This window comes from Lissotriton helveticus, chromosome 10 (assembly GCF_964261635.1).
Source record: "Lissotriton helveticus chromosome 10, aLisHel1.1, whole genome shotgun sequence".
In the NCBI taxonomy this organism is placed as follows: Eukaryota; Metazoa; Chordata; class Amphibia; order Caudata; family Salamandridae; genus Lissotriton; species Lissotriton helveticus.
This window is the reverse complement of record NC_136071.1, coordinates 350,728,564-350,747,221: the sequence shown is the minus strand read 5'-3', so window position 1 is coordinate 350,747,221 and position 18,658 is coordinate 350,728,564. Positions and strand designations below refer to the sequence as shown.

General features: G+C 41.3%; 1 protein-coding gene across 1 annotated transcript in view; it reads left to right on the top strand.

Annotated features, from left to right (window-relative positions):
• The window catches only part of NBEAL2 (neurobeachin like 2), a 682,983-nt gene extending 665,991 nt beyond the window's left edge, over nucleotides 1–16,992 (top strand). The window contains exons 54-55 of the mRNA XM_078662556.1: nucleotides 8,830–8,965; nucleotides 12,212–16,992. Of these exons, the coding sequence (XP_078518682.1) occupies nucleotides 8,830–8,965; nucleotides 12,212–12,313 (238 nt within the window). The 3' untranslated portion in view covers nucleotides 12,314–16,992. The remainder of the gene's footprint in view (nucleotides 1–8,829; nucleotides 8,966–12,211) is intronic.
• Nucleotides 16,993–18,658: the final 1,666 nt, after the last annotated feature.

The window sequence follows — 18,658 nt, the reverse complement described above, 5'->3', positions numbered from 1 at the left end:
ACAAATTGTGGACACTCGTTACAAATTGCTCCCCTCAACCTGCTCAAACCTTCTCCTATGTACAACTTTAAAATGACACGTACCTCTGGGGACTTGAGGTAAATTCGATTCATCCAAACCACTTGCATTGATTTGTCGAGTCTGTGCGTTTTTCTAAAAAAAACGAGGATTTTTTATGAAGTGCCGATTGTAAACATTTGTTTTGTAATTTAAATGAACGGTAAACAAAGCCAATATGCTCATACCTGGATGTAAGGTAAGAGGGGAACCAATTTTTTGCTGCGATTCTCTGTTATGAAGTTTTTCGTTTTTCACATGGTTCACTGCAAGTAAAACAAGCATATTACTCGCTTTTTCCATAATGGATTCCCATGGGCTCCCAAGTGCTATGTTTCACACGCAGGTGGTCACTTACTGTGTTTCTTTCTGACCGTCAAATTTCAAACTCGCCTTCGTTCTCCGAGGGGCCGGGATTGTGCCGGTTCCCCTTCTGGAGTGCCCTCAGGTGCCGTGGTTCTGTTTGAAGAAACACGAGCGCTGATTAGGAGTCATTCAATGACTATGCTTTTAGTTACTAGGGCAGGGTCCGCGCGCTGAGTTGTTTACAAGCAACGCGGCGGCACTGTCTGAGCCAATTTTGTGGACAAAAGTTTATAAAAACGGTAGTGCTATCTAGTTAGTGAATAATAGTTCTCTGTTATCAAGGTCATTTGTCAACCACAATATAAGTAAGGGTAAACTCAAAGCATTTGTCAACCACAATATAAGTAAGGGTCAACTCAAAGCTATAAAAGATTTGAAATCAGACCCTTCTATTATTATCAAACAGGCCGACAAGGGTGGTGCGGTGGTGGTTTGGCCCCGCCCAATGTATCTACTGGAAGGAAGGACACATGTAGACAATCTGGAATGGTACCGAGCAGTCAAAGAAGACCCGGTGGTAGAAATCCAAAATAAAATTTCGTGTATCACCAAGGAGGCATTGGAGAATGGCTTCTTGGGTCCAAAAGAATTAGAATTCTTAAATAAAAAGTCACCGAGAACACCTGTTCTCTACTTCCTACCAAAGATCCACAAAAACAATACAACACCCCCGGGGAGACCGATTGTCTCCGGCTGTGATTCAGCCCTCGAGCCTGCTTCAAAATACATAGATTTCTTCTTGAAACCATTTTTGCATGGGGTCAAATCGTACCTAAGGGACACTATTGACTTCATCAATAAACTTCAAGAAATGACATTTGACTCTGAAACACAATTGATGGTAACGCTAGACGTTACCTCATTGTACACTCAAATTCCCCAAGATGAGGCCCTTGAGGTGATGGAAATTTACTTAGATCAACGCGAAAGACCACACAGAGTTCCAACTGCTTTCATTCTGGCCTTGGCCCAAATCACATTAAAAAGCAACTACTTCAAATTTGAAAACGAGTTCTTTGTTCAAATCAAGGTCACAGCCATGGGTTGTCCCTATGCTCCAGAGATGGCGGTGCTATACATGTCACAGTATGAGGAAAAATTCATTCATAAGGATAACCCATATGGTGCAAACATCAAACAATGGTTACGGTATATTGATGACGTCTGGCTCCTGTGGCAGGGGAGCCAGACAGAGCTCATGGCCTTCCATGAATGGCTAAACTTGAGACACCCTGACATTAAATTTTCCATTGACTGTAGTAACCAAAGAATGACATTCCTCGATGTGTCTGTTGGCACCAAAGAGGGTAAGTTTACCACTACTTTGTTCAAGAAGGCAACAGATAAGAACGCAATCTTACATTATAAGAGTGCTCATCCGCAGTGTTTGAAACAGAACCTTCCTTATGGCCAACTACTTAGGATCAGACGTAATTGTTCTGACCTCGATGAGTTCAATACACACGCAGATACCTTTTGCGATGAATTGAGCAAAAGGGGTTACCCCAAAAAACTTCTTAAGCACTCTAAGAAAAGAGCACGCTTTACCCCCCGAGAGGAATTGCTTAAAATAAAAAACAAAAAAGAGTTGGATAAACTTGTATGTGTCACTACCTACGGAGCCCACACGAACAAATTTCGACAGATTATTCTGCGTAATTGGCACTTGCTGGAGGGATTAGATTTCCCTTTGCAAAAGCCAATTTTCGCTATGAAGAAAAATCTGAGCGTCGGCCAACAAATCATTAGAGCTGACAGTTTCATACAGAAACCAAAAAGTGATTTCATATCCAAATGGAACCTCAAACCCATCACAGGCCACCATAAATGTGGCACTTGTGTGGCCTGCAATAATGTTGTAGAAGGAGATGAATTTTGCCACAACGGCATGAAATGGAGACACAGTTTACATACAAACTGTAAAAGCAAAAATGTAATTTATGGGATTCTGTGCGCTTGCAATAGATTGTACATAGGGAAAACATGCCAGCAAGTTAATGTTAGGATAACCCAACATCGCTCTCGACTAAAGAAAAAAGTGCAAAATGCCCCAATGGTCGAACATTTTGTGACTGCGAACCACAAAGAAACAGACTTCACATGGACAGTTCTAGCCGGAATTGACCCACAGCACAGATCGCCTAATGTAGAGAAGGCGCTGTTGCGTAAAGAGGCCTATTTGATACTTCGGTTTGACACCATTAATACCGGTCTCAATTCAATTAGCGAACTCTCCATGCTTTAAACTTGCTCCACAGTCGATCGGACTCCAGGCCCCATAATGCAACAGTGTGGGAAAGTAAAACATCCCACCTGTGATTGGTCAAAAAAGAAGGAGTAGGCCCCTTGGAGATACCGATGGAACTGAATCCCATTCACTTCGTGTGATGGAATGAGGAAGTGGTGAACGCTGCAAAGTTGAAAGGTATGTGAAGATATGGCAACCATAGGGAAAAAGCGAGCCATCGGTAACGCTGCATCCCACAGCGTGTGTACCTTGATAACAGAGAACTATTATTCACTAACTAGATAGCACTACCGTTTTTATAAACTTTTGTCCACAAAATTGGCTCAGACAGTGCCGCCACGTTGCTTGTAAACAACTCAGCGCGCGGACCCTGCCCTAGTAACTAAAAGCATAGTCATTGAATGACTCCTAATCAGCGCTCGTGTTTCTTCAAACAGAACCACGGCACCTGAGGGCACTCCAGAAGGGGAACCGGCACAATCCCGGCCCCTCGGAGAACGAAGGCGAGTTTGAAATTTGACGGTCAGAAAGAAACACAGTAAGTGACCACCTGCTTGTGAAACATAGCACTTGGGAGCCCATGGGAATCCATTATGGAAAAAGCGAGTAATATGCTTGTTTTACTTGCAGTGAACCATGTGAAAAACGAAAAACTTCATAACAGAGAATTGCATCAAAAAATTGGTTCCCCTCTTACCTTACATCCAGGTATGAGCATATTGGCTTTGTTTACCGTTCATTTAAATTACAAAACAAATGTTTACAATCGGCACTTCATAAAAAATCCTCGTTTTTTTTAGAAAAACGCACAGACTCGACAAATCAATGCAAGTGGTTTGGATGAATAGAATTTACCTCAAGTCCCCAGAGGTACGTGTCATTTTAAAGTTGTACATAGGAGAAGGTTTGAGCAGGTTGAGGGGAGCAATTTGTAACGAGTGTCCACAATTTGTTTGTGTCTTTATTAATAGGTTTTACAAATGGGGAAAGGAATTCATTTGGCCCTGAAGAGAGTTTGAGAAGAAACCTCCCAAACTCGAAACGCGTAGGCGGACAGGATCAAGTCCTAAGTTTTGATAAATAGATAAAACTGTTAGGAACTTTAAGCCTACTAACATTTCTACCGAGAGGTCGTTTTGTTCTTTTGGAGACTCATTGAAAGGCTTCATTTTGGTCAAATATTTCCAAATATTGTTTGTGACCAAGTGTTCATAATAATGTGTTGACAATTTCCCCTTGCTTGTGAAATGATACCACACGTTTTTTGTATATTATTTATTGGTTACATGTCTTCACAATTTATATGTATGTTGCGTTAAGTCATTGTGTAATCACGCATTTTTTGATTTAAGTTTTTTGTTGTAAATATTGGGCATCAAGACGTTCATGGTCAGTACGTTTAAGACATTGGTATTTCTCTTGACTCAAGTGATATCTGTTTTTGATAAAATTGATGAATAAAACGGCGCAACTAATCGCCAAGATAAACATATTAAGCTTTGTTTATCTTTTTCATCCCAAATTGAATGGTGTGAAATGTAATGAAGTGTGGGTTCCTTTGTCCTTAGCAAATAGCAATGCACACCAAATTTTTTCAGAACATTTGGTAGACATCTACATTTTGTGGAACATTATTAGTTAATTGGGGTCATAGATGTATACATGTGTTTGACAAGGTAACGTGCTAGGGGGCGGTTACTCGGGGTTCCCTGGTTGTGCTTTCCTACTCAGTGTACAATAGAAGTACTAGTTTGGAAGAATGTAGAAATGGCTAGCAAATCTTAACTAATTTGACACGGTTAAACAAAGTTTGCTGAAAATTGTTTCCTTTTCCTGGAAATGATGTATTGTGGTTCTGCCGTTCTGTGAAGAAAATCAAATAACACTGCGCTCTGCATGTCTTGAATAAGTGTATCTTTGGGAACTGAAATTGTAAATCTAAAATTCTACATTGGTGTACTAACAGTTCACATACGTAAATGGGCATGGTTGATGGAAGGCTGAGAAAAAGTCATTTGAAAAATGGGAAAATTTAATTTCATATCTTTTGACTGTACACAACTCTTTAAGGCCTACCAATTTGGACCTTTGTCAAATAAATACAGTAATTTAATTTATGGTCGTCTATGGAACACAGTTTGTGTGGTTTGGCATATAGGCACTTCAGAACATGTTCCACACAAAATCGCACAATTTTATGTGATACTGTGAACAATTTTTCTGCAGACAAAGGACATTGAGAAGTTTCACTAATGACTCTAATTTGTTTAATGAAGATGATCTCAGATTACCAAATTGCCATTTAAATTGTCAATTTCAACCTACCCTCCCGCCCTACGCTCTAAAGGTTGTAATGCTCAGATCCTGGCTATGGCTGGCACCGATTTAATTTGTTTTGGCAGACTCTGGAGAAGTAATCACTATGGCATCACATTATGAATTGTGAGTTTGATCTACGGAAGTGGAAAAAAGACAGTTGCCATTGTTCCTAGGGAGAGAGAGACTTGCACAGGAGAACTCTGATCTGCAAAAGTGTGAGCCAGTTCTGATGGCAAATGTCTGAGTAGGACCTGTGGCAGCAAAATCAGATTTATTTATTATTTTAAGCTTTATATAGAGCTTAATCGCCTAATAAACATGACAACACTTTGTGTACCAATTGTAGAAATGTTGTTTGAATGCAGTCAATGAAGGACAACAATGAATGAACACATGAGTTATAGCGAGATTTAATATTGATGACATGAAGCAATAATATTGTTATACAATGGTTAATTTAAAGCACTGCAGTAAATGGTACTTGTATTTGCATGAACGTGATTTGACAGCAGCTACGGTTGTCAGTAGTGGTCTGTCAATTTAGCAACTTCTAACCTGGTGGATTGACTATTAGGGAGGTCTACACAGGTTCAGTTTGTGTGGTTGACCCGCTTGCCAGTTGTCCGGTGCAGGCCCACACAAGTCAAGCAATGTCTGTGGAGATGGACCCAGCTCAGGTTAGGTGGACCCAGATCCAGGTAGGCAGACTCATGTCTGTGAGTAGGTGGTCTGTAATCTAGGTAAGATAAACTTGTTATGTGGAAATAGACACTATTCATATGTGCGGCCCAGGGTCTGCTGTAAAAGCACATAAATATGGTATGCCTTCTCAAAGTGTATTATTATAAAAACAAAGTTATTGACAAAAAAAATCTTAAGTTTAGTTAGCAAAAATTGTTGCATGGTTTGCTGGGCTTTGTTAGCATGTTATGATAGAAACCAAAGATATTCCTTAAAAACACCTTAAGCTAGGGCACGTACAAGTTACATTATAAACCTCACAGGTCACACATCTTGGTATTTAATAGAACCGTAATTCCCCAAAGTGACAAATATGACCTTGCATTATATCACCAACGGCCTCAGTGGTTATATCACAATGCGGTATATTACACTTGTAAAATTAGGACTTGGAGATTTCAGGATATTTGTGCAAAGCAAAGATTCATATATTTTTCCAAATAATAGTAAATTTACTGTTTTGCCTGTAACAGAGCTTTGTAAAGTTAAGAAGGGATATTTCAAGTGTAAACATGGTCCTAGGCAATAACCAAGTGTGGATTGTCTCATACAGTAGCTTATTATCATTACCAGCGCCTCTTTCTCCTGACCTATGCCAGGGGACGTGCATGTGGGATAATTTTTGTCAAGAAAAATAGAATTTGTAAAGGGGCCATGCTTATTCCCAGGACTCAAATCATCTAACTTTCATGCACCTTGCTGACAGAGCAGTCCAGGGCACTTGGACATCTATCATCTCCCTAGCTCCTGCTGAAGGTTTTTTTTGTGTGTTTTTCTTGCCAGACGTTCTTGTTTCTGATATGTTATTTTCATGAAGTGGTGCATGCTTTTAAAAGACAGTTATTGACAGCCTCTGGAGGGAGAAAGAAAACTTTGTTTGCTCAATCCCTTCCAGGTAGTCTCCAATATACTTTCTCCCGACTGAGTCTGCAGTAACTTCATATTGTCTTTTTTCTCCTGAAGTTCTGTAGAATTTTCATTTTGGACTCTGTTTGAATAACCTTTTGAGGTCATTATTAATTTGAGGTCATTCTTAATTTGTGGAGTCATTGTTGTCCACCCACCTTCTGCTTTTCCTGGTTTTGCCAGAATTATCAGGCTTTTGAGGTGGTTTCTATTCATGTTGGCAGTAAATGTGGGTGAGAATCTTCTCTGGTGAGATGGGCACTCTGAAGGACCCTACAGTGCCTGTGACTCTACTTTGTTTGTGGTCTCAAGTGCAGCTCCTTGTGGAAAGATGGGTTTCTAGGTCCTGAAGTTTGTGGAAAGAGAAACAATTGATGGACGGAATGGTGGCCAATGCAAACATTCCCTCCAGTCACAAGGATCTGGGTGAAATCCATAATTCTTTTGCTCACCACACCACCCCAGTATGGACCCAGCCATATGCAATCATTCTTGACCCTGTTCCTCGTGGGAACAGTCCAGCCCGAACTGCCAAACCAGGCCCTGCCGGGACCAGAAACAAGCATCCTCGGACCAGTTTTAGGGCGTCACCCTTTAACAGCCAGGCTAGCTTGAATCCAGTGGTGTCGGGAGCACGGGAACCCACATCTGGGCATACCCTTTCCACTTAGGGCAACATATGCTAAAGAAACAATTGATGGACGGAATGCTGGCCAATGCAAACATTCATCCCCAGTCACAAGGATCTAGGTTAAATCCATCATTCTTTTGCTCACCATACCACCCTACAGTCCTTGACTGGGAGAGAATGTCTGAATCATTCAGCATTCTGTCCATCATGTGTTTGCCCTAACACTTTTCGCCCTAAATGGGATGGGTATGCCCAGACATGGGTCCCTTGCTCACTTCGCCACTGGATTCTAGCTAGCCTGGTTGATGAAGGGTGACATACCATGAAACCAGTCCCAGGATGCTTGTTTCCGGTCAAGGGAGGACCTGGCTTGGCAGTTCGGTCTGGACTGTTCCCATGAGGCACAGGGTCAAGACTGATTTGTATATGGCTGAGTCCAAACTGGGGTGGCTTAGTGGGCAAAAGAATGATGGATTTAACCCAGATCTCTTGACTGGGGGAGAATGTTTGAATCATTCAGTATTCCCTCCATCATTTGTTGAAGATTTTTGAGGCAGGATTATGGACAGTTTCTACCGAGCCCTTGAAGTCATGGCTTGTGTTCCAGTTTCTTCTATTAAAGGCATGATCCGTTTCTGATGGTCTCCTTAATGTCTATTTGCCTCAGAGGGCTGTGCCTTTGTAGTGGGCAAGGAGGTACTTTTGGTTGGTAAATTTGTGGTGTGTGTTTGCGATCCCTGGGCTCATAGGGATTTGGTGGGGGGCACGTTTGTCGACAACAGGCTAACTCAGAGTAGACTTTTTGTAACTGGCTGGTGGTTGAGGACAGTTTTTATAGCTAGTATCTTTCTTTTTCTTCACGTTTGTGTTTGTGTTAAGGAATAATCTTAATACCTTGCTTTTAGACAGACAATGCCTTTGCATTAAAGCCTTGCCTGTTGTTCAAGAGGTCTCCACAAGGACTATGAGCCCTTCTCTCTACAAGTAATCGATGGGTGTCACTTTTCTTCTTTACAGAGGTTCTTCATGTAATTCTTGGTCAGATGGGGTTCTCTGCAATATTCTCACATGGGGACAAAAAGGCACTGAAAGTTACTTTGTGTACAAATTACGTAGTATACTTCTTCTTATACTGAACCACCTACCCTCCTACAATTCTCTTGGTCTCGTGGGTCATTACAGGGGAAAGGAGCTGGGCAAGGTGGAACATCACGCCATCCAGGCTTTATATTTCTAACCTCCAATACAATTTATATGTGATCTTCACAACCAAACAAGTCAATAGAAAGGAGATAGATTACTTAGTGTAGTGACTCCTTCCCATATAGTCCTTAATCTGTAGGTAATACTTCTCATGGTTGACCACTTCCTGTTGCAATGTCTGGATGTGGGCAGTTAAGGTCACAATCAACCTTTAGAGTGGGCTCTGCATTCTGGGGTGATTCTAGGAAATTAATTCAGTGATTCCCTTCAGTTCCTAGTCATAAAGTGCATAAATGCTATTTTGTCTTTCCATGCAAATATTCTGGATGTGTCATGGGTCCTTTCTTGTATTTTTCAGTCTTAAAGTGGCCGTGCCTCCGATGCCCATGAAGGTGCCGATCCACTGTGTTTCTGTGACCAAAGAAAATAGCCATATCCTTGTTGGGCTGGATGATGGGAAGCTGATTGTGGTGGGAGCTGGGCAGCCTTCCGAGGTGAGAAATGAATTCAGCACTGTTTCCTTGAGATATGGGGCTGGGTATATTGAGGCATATGTATTGTCTCGCACAGCCTCCCTTCCAATTTTTTTGGTCTTGTCTCTTTTCTGCTCCCTTTTATTCACTTGTTACTTCCTCCATTCTAACCCATTGTTCCCTCTGTCTCCGTCTTTATTCTTAATAATGTGTCTAATGCTTTCAAAATGGTATCAATATTTCACAATTAGCTACCCTTGCATCCTTTCACTCTTAGTTTTTCTCATTCATTTTCCTCTCACAGTCTAGCCCACTAATCCACTTTGTTTTCATTCTCTCAATCCAGCCCTTTTGCCCTCTTTCAAGCTGAGCATCTCTCCCAGGAAGTATTTTGTTCTCTTCCTCACTCTTTCCACAGTTCAGCCAGTCTTTGCTTTTCCTCCTCAACTTCAGCCTTTTACACTATGTGATGTCTGAATGTGTAACATGAGGAATGTCTACCCTATCATATAAATGTAATATTTCTACATTAGTGAGAAGAGGCACTTCAAATACTAAGATGTGTCATGGGTTGTCCCCTTACTTCTTTAGGGACTTTACTTCTACACATGATTATTCAACATTGCCATCACTATACACTGTTACTTATCTGCAGCACTTCATAAATACGAACAGCTTATTCTAAATCAAATTATATATTTTAAGATGTATGCAGGATTCTCACAGTTTTCGTGGTAATTTAGATTGCGCATTAACGAAGGGCCGAAATACACACAAGCTACCTTCAGTTAGAATATCAAACAAGGCTTTTTTAGAGAGTTTCCCTCATAAAACAGAATTCAATCCAGAGTGAGAAATGGACTCAGGATGAAGAAGCATGTTGCGTTGGTGGTTGAGGATCCAGCATCCTTAAAGCAGTAACTGCCACTCGTAGTATGAAGTGGTGGGGTGGGGAGTGGTATACACAACAAACAAACATGTATATATATAAAAAAAGAAAACTTACCTGCTCAGACTGCCGTACCTTGCCCCCGATCCTCCCGTCCTTGCCAGGAGCCTGCAGCACACTGCGCAGGCTCCCAGCTCCCAATTCTAGTGCTGCTCACATGCTGGGAATGCTATTTTCAGCATGTGAGCAGTGCTGGGATTGGTCTGAGCACCTCGGTTCGGCGCTCAGACATAGACTCCCACTCTATGTTGGCTTCTCCACCCAGCTGTACAACGCAGATAGGTGGAGAAAGGCTAAGTGCGCATGACAGTTTGGCTGGGCCCAGAAGGCCGCCAAACTGTAATGAGCACTTGGCAGTGCCCACTACTCTCCCTTCACCCTGGTGCTGCAGCATCAGCATGAGAGGCCATGCCCCTACCTCGCAGCCTGCGGGGCTAAAAATAAAATGATGATGAAACATTTTTATTATTTTTGTCCTTACTTCTTTGCTGGCTTTCAGCAGGGTGGCAATGCTCCTCCACCATAAATGAGGGGCCGCCCCTGCCTTAAAGAAGGAAAACAATCCTTAGTTATTAATTGTTACTGAAATTGTGTCATCTGTGTAATGACGCTCTAAGAATCAATGGCCCATCAAGCATTTGATGTTTTGTTATAATCGGTGGGAGGTTTTATGATAGACCAAATATTCAATAATCTCCGCACTTAGGATGTATGACGATGCAAAGGCATGGGTTGTTTTAGTTTGCGATGTATCACAGTTTTTAGTTTGCATGTACCGTCACAACGCAAGTTTATACAACACAAACCATTACTTCGCATTTCCTTTGAAAGTCATACAAAATCCCTTTACAATGCACCCAAATCCCTAGCATGCTTTTACATCGCAATTTGTTTATCCAAATAACACCCCCCACACTAATACATTACCCTACATAACACACACTCCGCAACAGTACCCTACAGTACAAAACAATACACTACCCTAAAGCCTAAAACAGTACCCCAACCACGACCCCCCGACACTACCTTAAACCCTAAAACACTACCCTATGACCTCCTGACACTACCCTCAACCCTAAGCCCTAAAGCCTAAAACAATGTCCCTTACCTCTCTCTCCTTGTGGTTCCTCTCTTCCGGTTCCGGTTCCAACGTCGTCTCTTCCTCGTCTCTGTTCTGGCCCACGTCTGTCTCGCGGCCGTCCATTACATCACAAAGGTTTGAAAAGCACATGCGTTTTAAAAGCGCATGCAATGTAATGTGACGCGTCTTATTGTGTACGCCTGGTAACATTGCATGCATTGTAACGCATGCAACATAACAGCATGCGATGTAACAGCCGCGATGTGACGGCTGTTTGCCCCGCACTTCTCCTTTGGTTCTTAAATATGAATAGGAAAGTGCACAGAAGTTGGGGATGTGGGCAGCATGGGCAAAGTGGAAAAGAGAGGATTTGGCAGAGAATGGATACCTTTGAGTAGATTTAAGATGGTGTGAGCAGCAAAGGCACGCAGAGAATCTTTGGGCAGTGTTTGCAAGGAAATCTCACAGTAATCTCTATTTGCAAAAACACCATTACCTTTTATTACCATTACCCTTGTATCCTTTCAATGCGATCTTTTCCACCATGTATGACCAAAGAACTTCTTCATAAACATGGGCAAATAATCAAATGCAAATACATATTTTAGGCAATAACCAGAGTTGTGAGTAGTTTAAAAGGTATTTGTTTTCCAATCAAAATGTAAGATTCTGTGAGTCTTCATTCATTAGTCCGACATCAATCAGGTTAAAGAATTGATAATAGAAAAAATAGAATCAATACAGAGTATATCATAATTGCATACAGCGCATTCCATGAAGGAAAGAATCCCTATTCTAAGAAAATGAGCCACAAATAATGTGAGTCAGAACTTGTGAAGAGTTCAAGAAATAGAAGCAAGAGTGAGCTTAGCCTGAAGCTAAATCAGTAATGAATAGTTGCAAAATCTCCCATAAAGAGAAATAAAACATAGGGCAAAGAAGTCTTGGCAAAACCAGATAGTCGACGCATAAAGCTTGGGTTTCTTTTACAAAAAGCTTCCATCTAAACTGCCCTTGTTCCCTTACAGCTGATTCACTTTCCTCTCATTCAGCTCCATCTTACGGAAAGAAGACACACCCAATACAGTCCACATGCACCATTCACCTGCACAGTTTAGGACTCGCAAGCTAATAATGTGGAATAAGGAAAGAACCTAATGTAAAAATGCTCTATGCATGATGTGTCTTCTAACCACTAAGGTCATTCTCTAACTCCTTCTTGCTCTATTTTCTTCAGGTGAAGACAGGACAGTTTTCCAGAAGACTTTGGGGTTCTACCCGACGAATCTCCCAGGTGTCATCTGGGGAAACTGAGTATAACCCACCAGAGGCCAAGTAGCAGACACATCCACACGGTGGCTTACAAAGAAGGGAAGTGGATGCCTAAACGGGCCTAAGGACCTATGCAGATACAACCTGGAAAGGGGTCTGCATCTGCACAATTGAAAATGGAGGAAACAGGGAATTTTGAACCTTTGCTTGGCTGCAGTCTGCCAAGTGGTGCATTGTTTAAGCAAGGCCTCCCTGCAGCACTTGGCTGCCCTCCTACCTCTCTCTCAGGGTCGGCATTCAGAAGGGCTGGAGCCCTCTCCACTGTTCACTGCAGTGATGGTTCCTCACCAGTCCAAAGAAGCACACAGTGCAATGGTCTGAGCTCTAGAGAAGACAGAAAAAGCATTACCAAGGACCACTACCTATGACAGCACGCAATCTGCTGCTTCTCTCTCTTTCTATCTGCGTCTGTTGCCTTAAAGTGGATTTCACATGGTGGTGTCTTTATGGCTCTTGAATTTTTTGTGTGCACCTGATTAACAGCCCGGAGGAAATCAAGTGCAAAATAATGCTTAACAGCTCGGCAAATCTACCGTTCCGCATTGAAAAGGGATATAAGGGCTCGAATTGCACTACAAACGGAACTGTACCAAAAATGAATGCAAAAAGCTTACTGGCGATTTATGGGCTTGCATCATAGCTTTTATCCATGTGGTCACAACACTGTAACGTGGATTTTGTGTTTTAACTGGTGGTCTTGTAGCGGGTATGGTCAGCGAATCATCCCCAAAGAGAACATTCAAAAGCCTCCTGCTGTTTCTGGTTTGACTACTTACCCTGACTGCTGAATGGGTAGAGCTTGGCTCTGTCTTCATCATCGGTTTGCCAGCATTTCCAGCCGCTGGCTAGCGCCCTCCTCTCTGCCTTTATTCTTGATTCTAAAACATAATACCATTTCTTAATGTTTTGCACTTTTTCATTTTAGGATCAAACACTGTTGGGGCAAAGACATGGCTTCTGTTGAACATCGGAATTGGATTTCCTCTGTAGCCTTTGAGGATTTGCTGTACTTTTGCACACCCTTATGTCCTGTGGCAGATTTTGCTCAGTTCTGTTTCTATTACTGTATGATCATTCGAATTGTATGGCTGGTATTGCTCCATCCCTCTTTTCCTCATTTTGCATTTATGTCATATCACTGTACGTCACTTGTTGGTTTGTGAATAATCTTGATGCTTCTACATTTTAAGGCCTGCACAGTCCCTTCCATTACCTGCTCTGTGCGACATTAGAATTTCTGAGTAATTTTCCCATGTGCTTGTAGGCAGATACTTCGCAGTCTGCCTGGTCAGAGATGGGCTCATGTCAGCCTCTGCCGGTCTCTAAACGAGCTATGAATGTGTTTCAGAGGTGCCTTCCTGTTGGGAATTTGCACCATGTCTCTGTGGCCCAGTCCATTTCTCCTCTTCCCTGGGTTTACATAGGCATGGCAGTTTAAGGTTTTATTTGCATTGCAAACTGTTGATGTATTGAGATTGCACTGCTTTCCATAGAGGAGTTTATATGTGATTTGTTACAATTGCATTTAGGGCTGCTCTTCCATATGATTTGAAGTTAGACCTTTAGCATTGCCTACTTCTTCAAAGGCGAAATTTAAAGCACGTGAAGGGAGTCATAGGTCAAATATCCAAAGGGCAACCAAAGCCTCTTAAATGTTGTTGATATTTATCCATTGTGGTAAATGTTGGGTGGGCCATAAATGGATAGGTATATGTCTTTCAGATCAGTAACAGCAGTACGAAGCAGATTTGTTATTTTATTTCCTGTTTTAAACCACTCTGTGGGTTTTGCGCCTTTGAACTTGTGTATTACTGTAGGGGCATTTTTTAGTGTACAGTATTGTTTTATAAAAAAAATCAACTCCATTCTTTATTTAATAAGAATTTCGCAGTTTATTGTTGTTATTGTACAATATCCTGGTTCTGTGGTACGTTTGTGGGACCACAAGGAATTTTCATACTCTTAACACTGATGAATGGTAAGTTGCTTTGATATTTTGTATGATATTTTATGAGTGTGTACATTAATTGGCAATTATGTCAATGGTGGGTCATCGGACCAGTAAGAGTGCGTTGTAATGGGGCAGCAAGACAATCATATGTGCATTCCAGCTGGGCACATGGATCATTTGGGTGTTAATGTCTCATCCATTAATTATTTTTAAAAAAATAGACATATTGAATGCACTTCCCCATAGTATATTTGGACAGCTAATAATTGATCCCCACTTAACAGTCAAACCATTGAGTATCCATCCATACTGGACATTTGTTCCATTGTATGTAGGAGAGGTGAACCAGTATATGTGTACCCCCATTGAATTATGGGAACTAGTATGTGCCTCTGTACTCTGTAGTCGGAACCATGAGTGTACGTCCATGCTTGAGAGTGGCGCCAGGTATATGGGACCATCATGTATACTCCCCCATTCAGCTGTGGAACCGTCAGGTGTGCAACCCCAGTGGAAAGTAGATCCTTTAGGCCTTTCAAAAGATTCAGTTATCCCATTATGTGATGGAGATCTTAGCAATAATGCATTTGCTCCTGGCACTAGGGTGATTGACTGTGGGACCCTTACAGACTATTGGAATTGTTGAGCTCTATTTGACAGCTCAATCCTCGGTGTGCTTGCCTACTGGCTGGAGAAGCCAAACTATGTGCAAATGTGTAAGCAGTAGATCTCTGTGAGGGCATCTATCTTGGTCAAAAGACCAATAGCGATGCTTTCTTACTGGGCAGTGTAAAACTGTCTATTTCTGCTATAAATGCACAATTTATACAAGCAGTAAATAGTGGAACTACAGGGTACATTCCTTCATTTCTTAGATTACTAATGAGACAACTCTATTGATCAGTGTTTTAGTGATCCACTTTTGACGTTTTGAGACCAGATAGGTCACTTTCTTTGTACTTGGCATCTTTATATTAAGGAGACGGTTTTCCTGTCTTTTATTTCTATACATTGGATAACGTACGTCTGGACCATTTGGGAAGAAGACACAATGTTAACATCTATACATGGCCTTCCATCCCAAGACAAGGTTCATCTAAATTTTAATGCGGGTCTCATTCTTAAGAAGGTTATAGAAGGAGTCAGCACATTACTACATCAGTTCTTTTGTGTAGCCTTATGCTTTGTGAAAGTTGAGATTTCAGAGTCATTATGAATTCCCATGTTCAGTAGAGCCAATAGTACGGAACACTTTGCTCAGAGGAGGAATGCCAGAGCAAATATGGAAGAGTACTGAGATTCTGTGTACTAACCCATTCTCAAACAGAAAAAGCTACCTTCATATAATTCTGAATGTTGTTAATCTTGGGCACGACCAGGCAGGCGGAGATCTCTAAATATGAAGCATGGTCCTCTGTGGAAGTAGTGAACAATTACCTGGTAGGCAGGGTGGCCACCCGCTTAACATTTGGTGAGGCTATACACTGGACTGTGCCCTGGCCCAATATGTGCCCTGAGAGGGTCAGAGTGGTGGACCGGCTTAAGCCACTTGATTATATGTCTGGGGTTCTGTTGATCAATACAGAAGTGCAGGAATCAGTGAATTTCAATGCATGGGCTTCCTGAAAGGATTTCCAATGATGAGGTCAGACACCAATAGCCTGTGTGAAAATATCCCATTCACGCAAACGTGCAATATTTGCATCCTGAAAACAAACTTATTTTTCCTTATTTTCTTATGTTGGCTATCTGTTAAATTCAATTTTTAATTAAAAGTTACTTTATTTTAAAGAAATTTATTTTGAATATTGTTGTAAGTGTAGTGATTTTGACCTGTATATATTTTTTTTATTCCACTGAGATAATACTGCATTTTGCCTTTCACTTGGTTCTTGCCTTTAATTTAGTTAATCTAAGAGAATATTATTGTGCTTGTAGATGCTATTAATGGCTCTTGACAGAAAGAACATTTTAGCTGGGTTTCTGTGAAATGGGAGCAGTGCTTTTCTGGTGGTGTCCACCTGGTTGCTTAGACTCTGAACATTGACATTTACTTCTTCTGAAGAACAAAATGGAGTCAAGTGCATTTCTATGGCTATTTTTATGATTTTAGAAAGAGTAAATGGGGCTTCATAACCGAGACGGTGTAATCGATGAAAGCATGCACTGGAGAACACGCTCTTTCTTCCAAACGGCTTGCTTAGTCCACAACTTCCAAAATGTTTGTTACGTGAGTTCACCCCTGTTTTGTATTTCATTTTTAGCTTTTAATTCAAAACAAATCCGTACCTCAAGTCCCATTATGAGTAACTTAAGAGCATAACAACGTCACCATTTTCATTCCTATGGTTTCCCGTGAACCTGCAACATTATCATTTAGGTGTTCGCATGAGTAAAACCTTTCGCCCACAATCCTTACTGCTTCACTGCTAATTGTAGACTAAAACCAAAGATATGGCTGACTGTGGGCCTTCAGAGTCAAATATATTCTGTGCAACGTTTGCCTACGTGGAGTGAGATTTTTTCATCATGTGTCGTCATCTTCCCAGACGCTCCTTGGAAAGATGCTTTGGGAATGTGGTCCATAGGAGATGCTCTTTTTTAGATCACCTAGTGTAGTGTCTCTGGTAACCTTTTGTTACATTGTAATGGGCTTAGAAAGCAGTTCATTGCTTACCATTGGTGGTCTTCATTGTCCAATCAGAAGCAGGCAAATGAGATGTGTAGGCCCAACCTTTTAGCATCCATTATCCTTGTGCTTGCCCCAGTCCTCCTGCCCAGCCAATAGTGGTCATTGCGCTGATTCCAACTGTCCCAAAGGTAAGGAGCAGCGACACAGGGCAATAAAGTGATTTGCCAAGAATTGCACAATTTGGGCATTTGCCATTGACAAAACCGACCTCTCAACTCTCCACGTCCCATAGCAACAACTTGGCCACTAGGCTGCATCTGCTAATCCTCTGACACCCAACAGACAGTTTACTGCAGATCTTTCAGCACATATGGCACAAGACTGTAGGATGGACGATTAAGTCAATGGACAAATCATAAAAAAAGTTGAAACTAAATTTCTCTGCCAGACTTTGTGGAATGCTGTCAAGCGTAACGCTGTCATGCCATGACATTATTTGTGCGTTCAAAAGGGCACCTTAGCAATAATTTTGAAAAGTCCAGAACTACCAGCGAGCAATTTTTATTCTGTTACTATATGGCCAGTGTTTTTCAATAAGAGAAACCCCACCATTGAAGGAAAGCCCTGACATTGGCAAGTATCTTTGTATAAAGACAGTGGCATTCTTTTCCCCATACATTCATTATTGCCCCCCCAATATTTAAAAACAATGACTGCATGAGTCACATTTGCTTCAAAATGGACTCCTTCATGGTGCTTATGAAACAAAGAAAGGAAACATATTCATGTATGGTTTCTCTTCTGCTTGCCCTCTACAAGCCTCCACTTGGAGTTTGGTTTTGTCACAGCAGCTGCAGGTTCTAGAATGTAAAGTCTGCCATTCTACAACATAAACCCTTCTATTTTTTCTACAATCTACAAGGTTTAGATGATACAGCCTTCTTGCCATTGATTCTGCCTGTTCGAGGTGCTAAAGTTCCTAGGTATAGAAACTAGAGCATGCTGAGTCTGAACATAGGTTTTGAATTCAGTAAGACCTAAACTCAAGAAGAGCATGATATATTATCTGCTTGTTCCAGAAACCACAACCTGCAGGTTTTTTTTAGAATCAATTTTGCTAGTTTTAGACACTGGAACGTGCTCATGAAATACTAGGGGTAGGTGAGGTACCAGAAGGACAATTCGGTATTCAAATTTGGTAGACAAAAACACCCAAATATGTTACATATCCTCTTGTTATCTCTCCAAAATAGAAGCACATTCTTGATGAAAATGCCTTAAACTTGAAGACAAATGCCTTACTTTGTATTTGTATTACTTAGCTGGTTTTGCTATGATGTATGGTGTCTGTGGTCTTTGGAAATAATAATAAAATGTCTTTTTTTTAAGAAAGGTGTAATTGTGTTTATTCATGTTAATGTCCTTACTACCTCCACAAAAACTTGCTTTATTGCCATATTATATTGTCTGGAAGCTGTTCCTGTTTGCACGATTAGTTGTCTTTGATACTAATAATTAGGGTGCCCTTTGGCCATCATTACAGTCGGACCATTATTTTGCTGCAGAAACTGCATCTATCAAACGGATGTATGACATTACAATGCATGGTTTTACCACGCATGCCTTTACATCGCAGTTTTTACAACGCATGCTGTTACAACTCCTAGCGTTAAGGGGTGCTGGATAGTGAATAGTTTAATTTACTATTCCAACTCCAGTCCCCGTGGATAGTAGGGAAGGTGTTGGATAGTAAATTAAACTATTCCCTA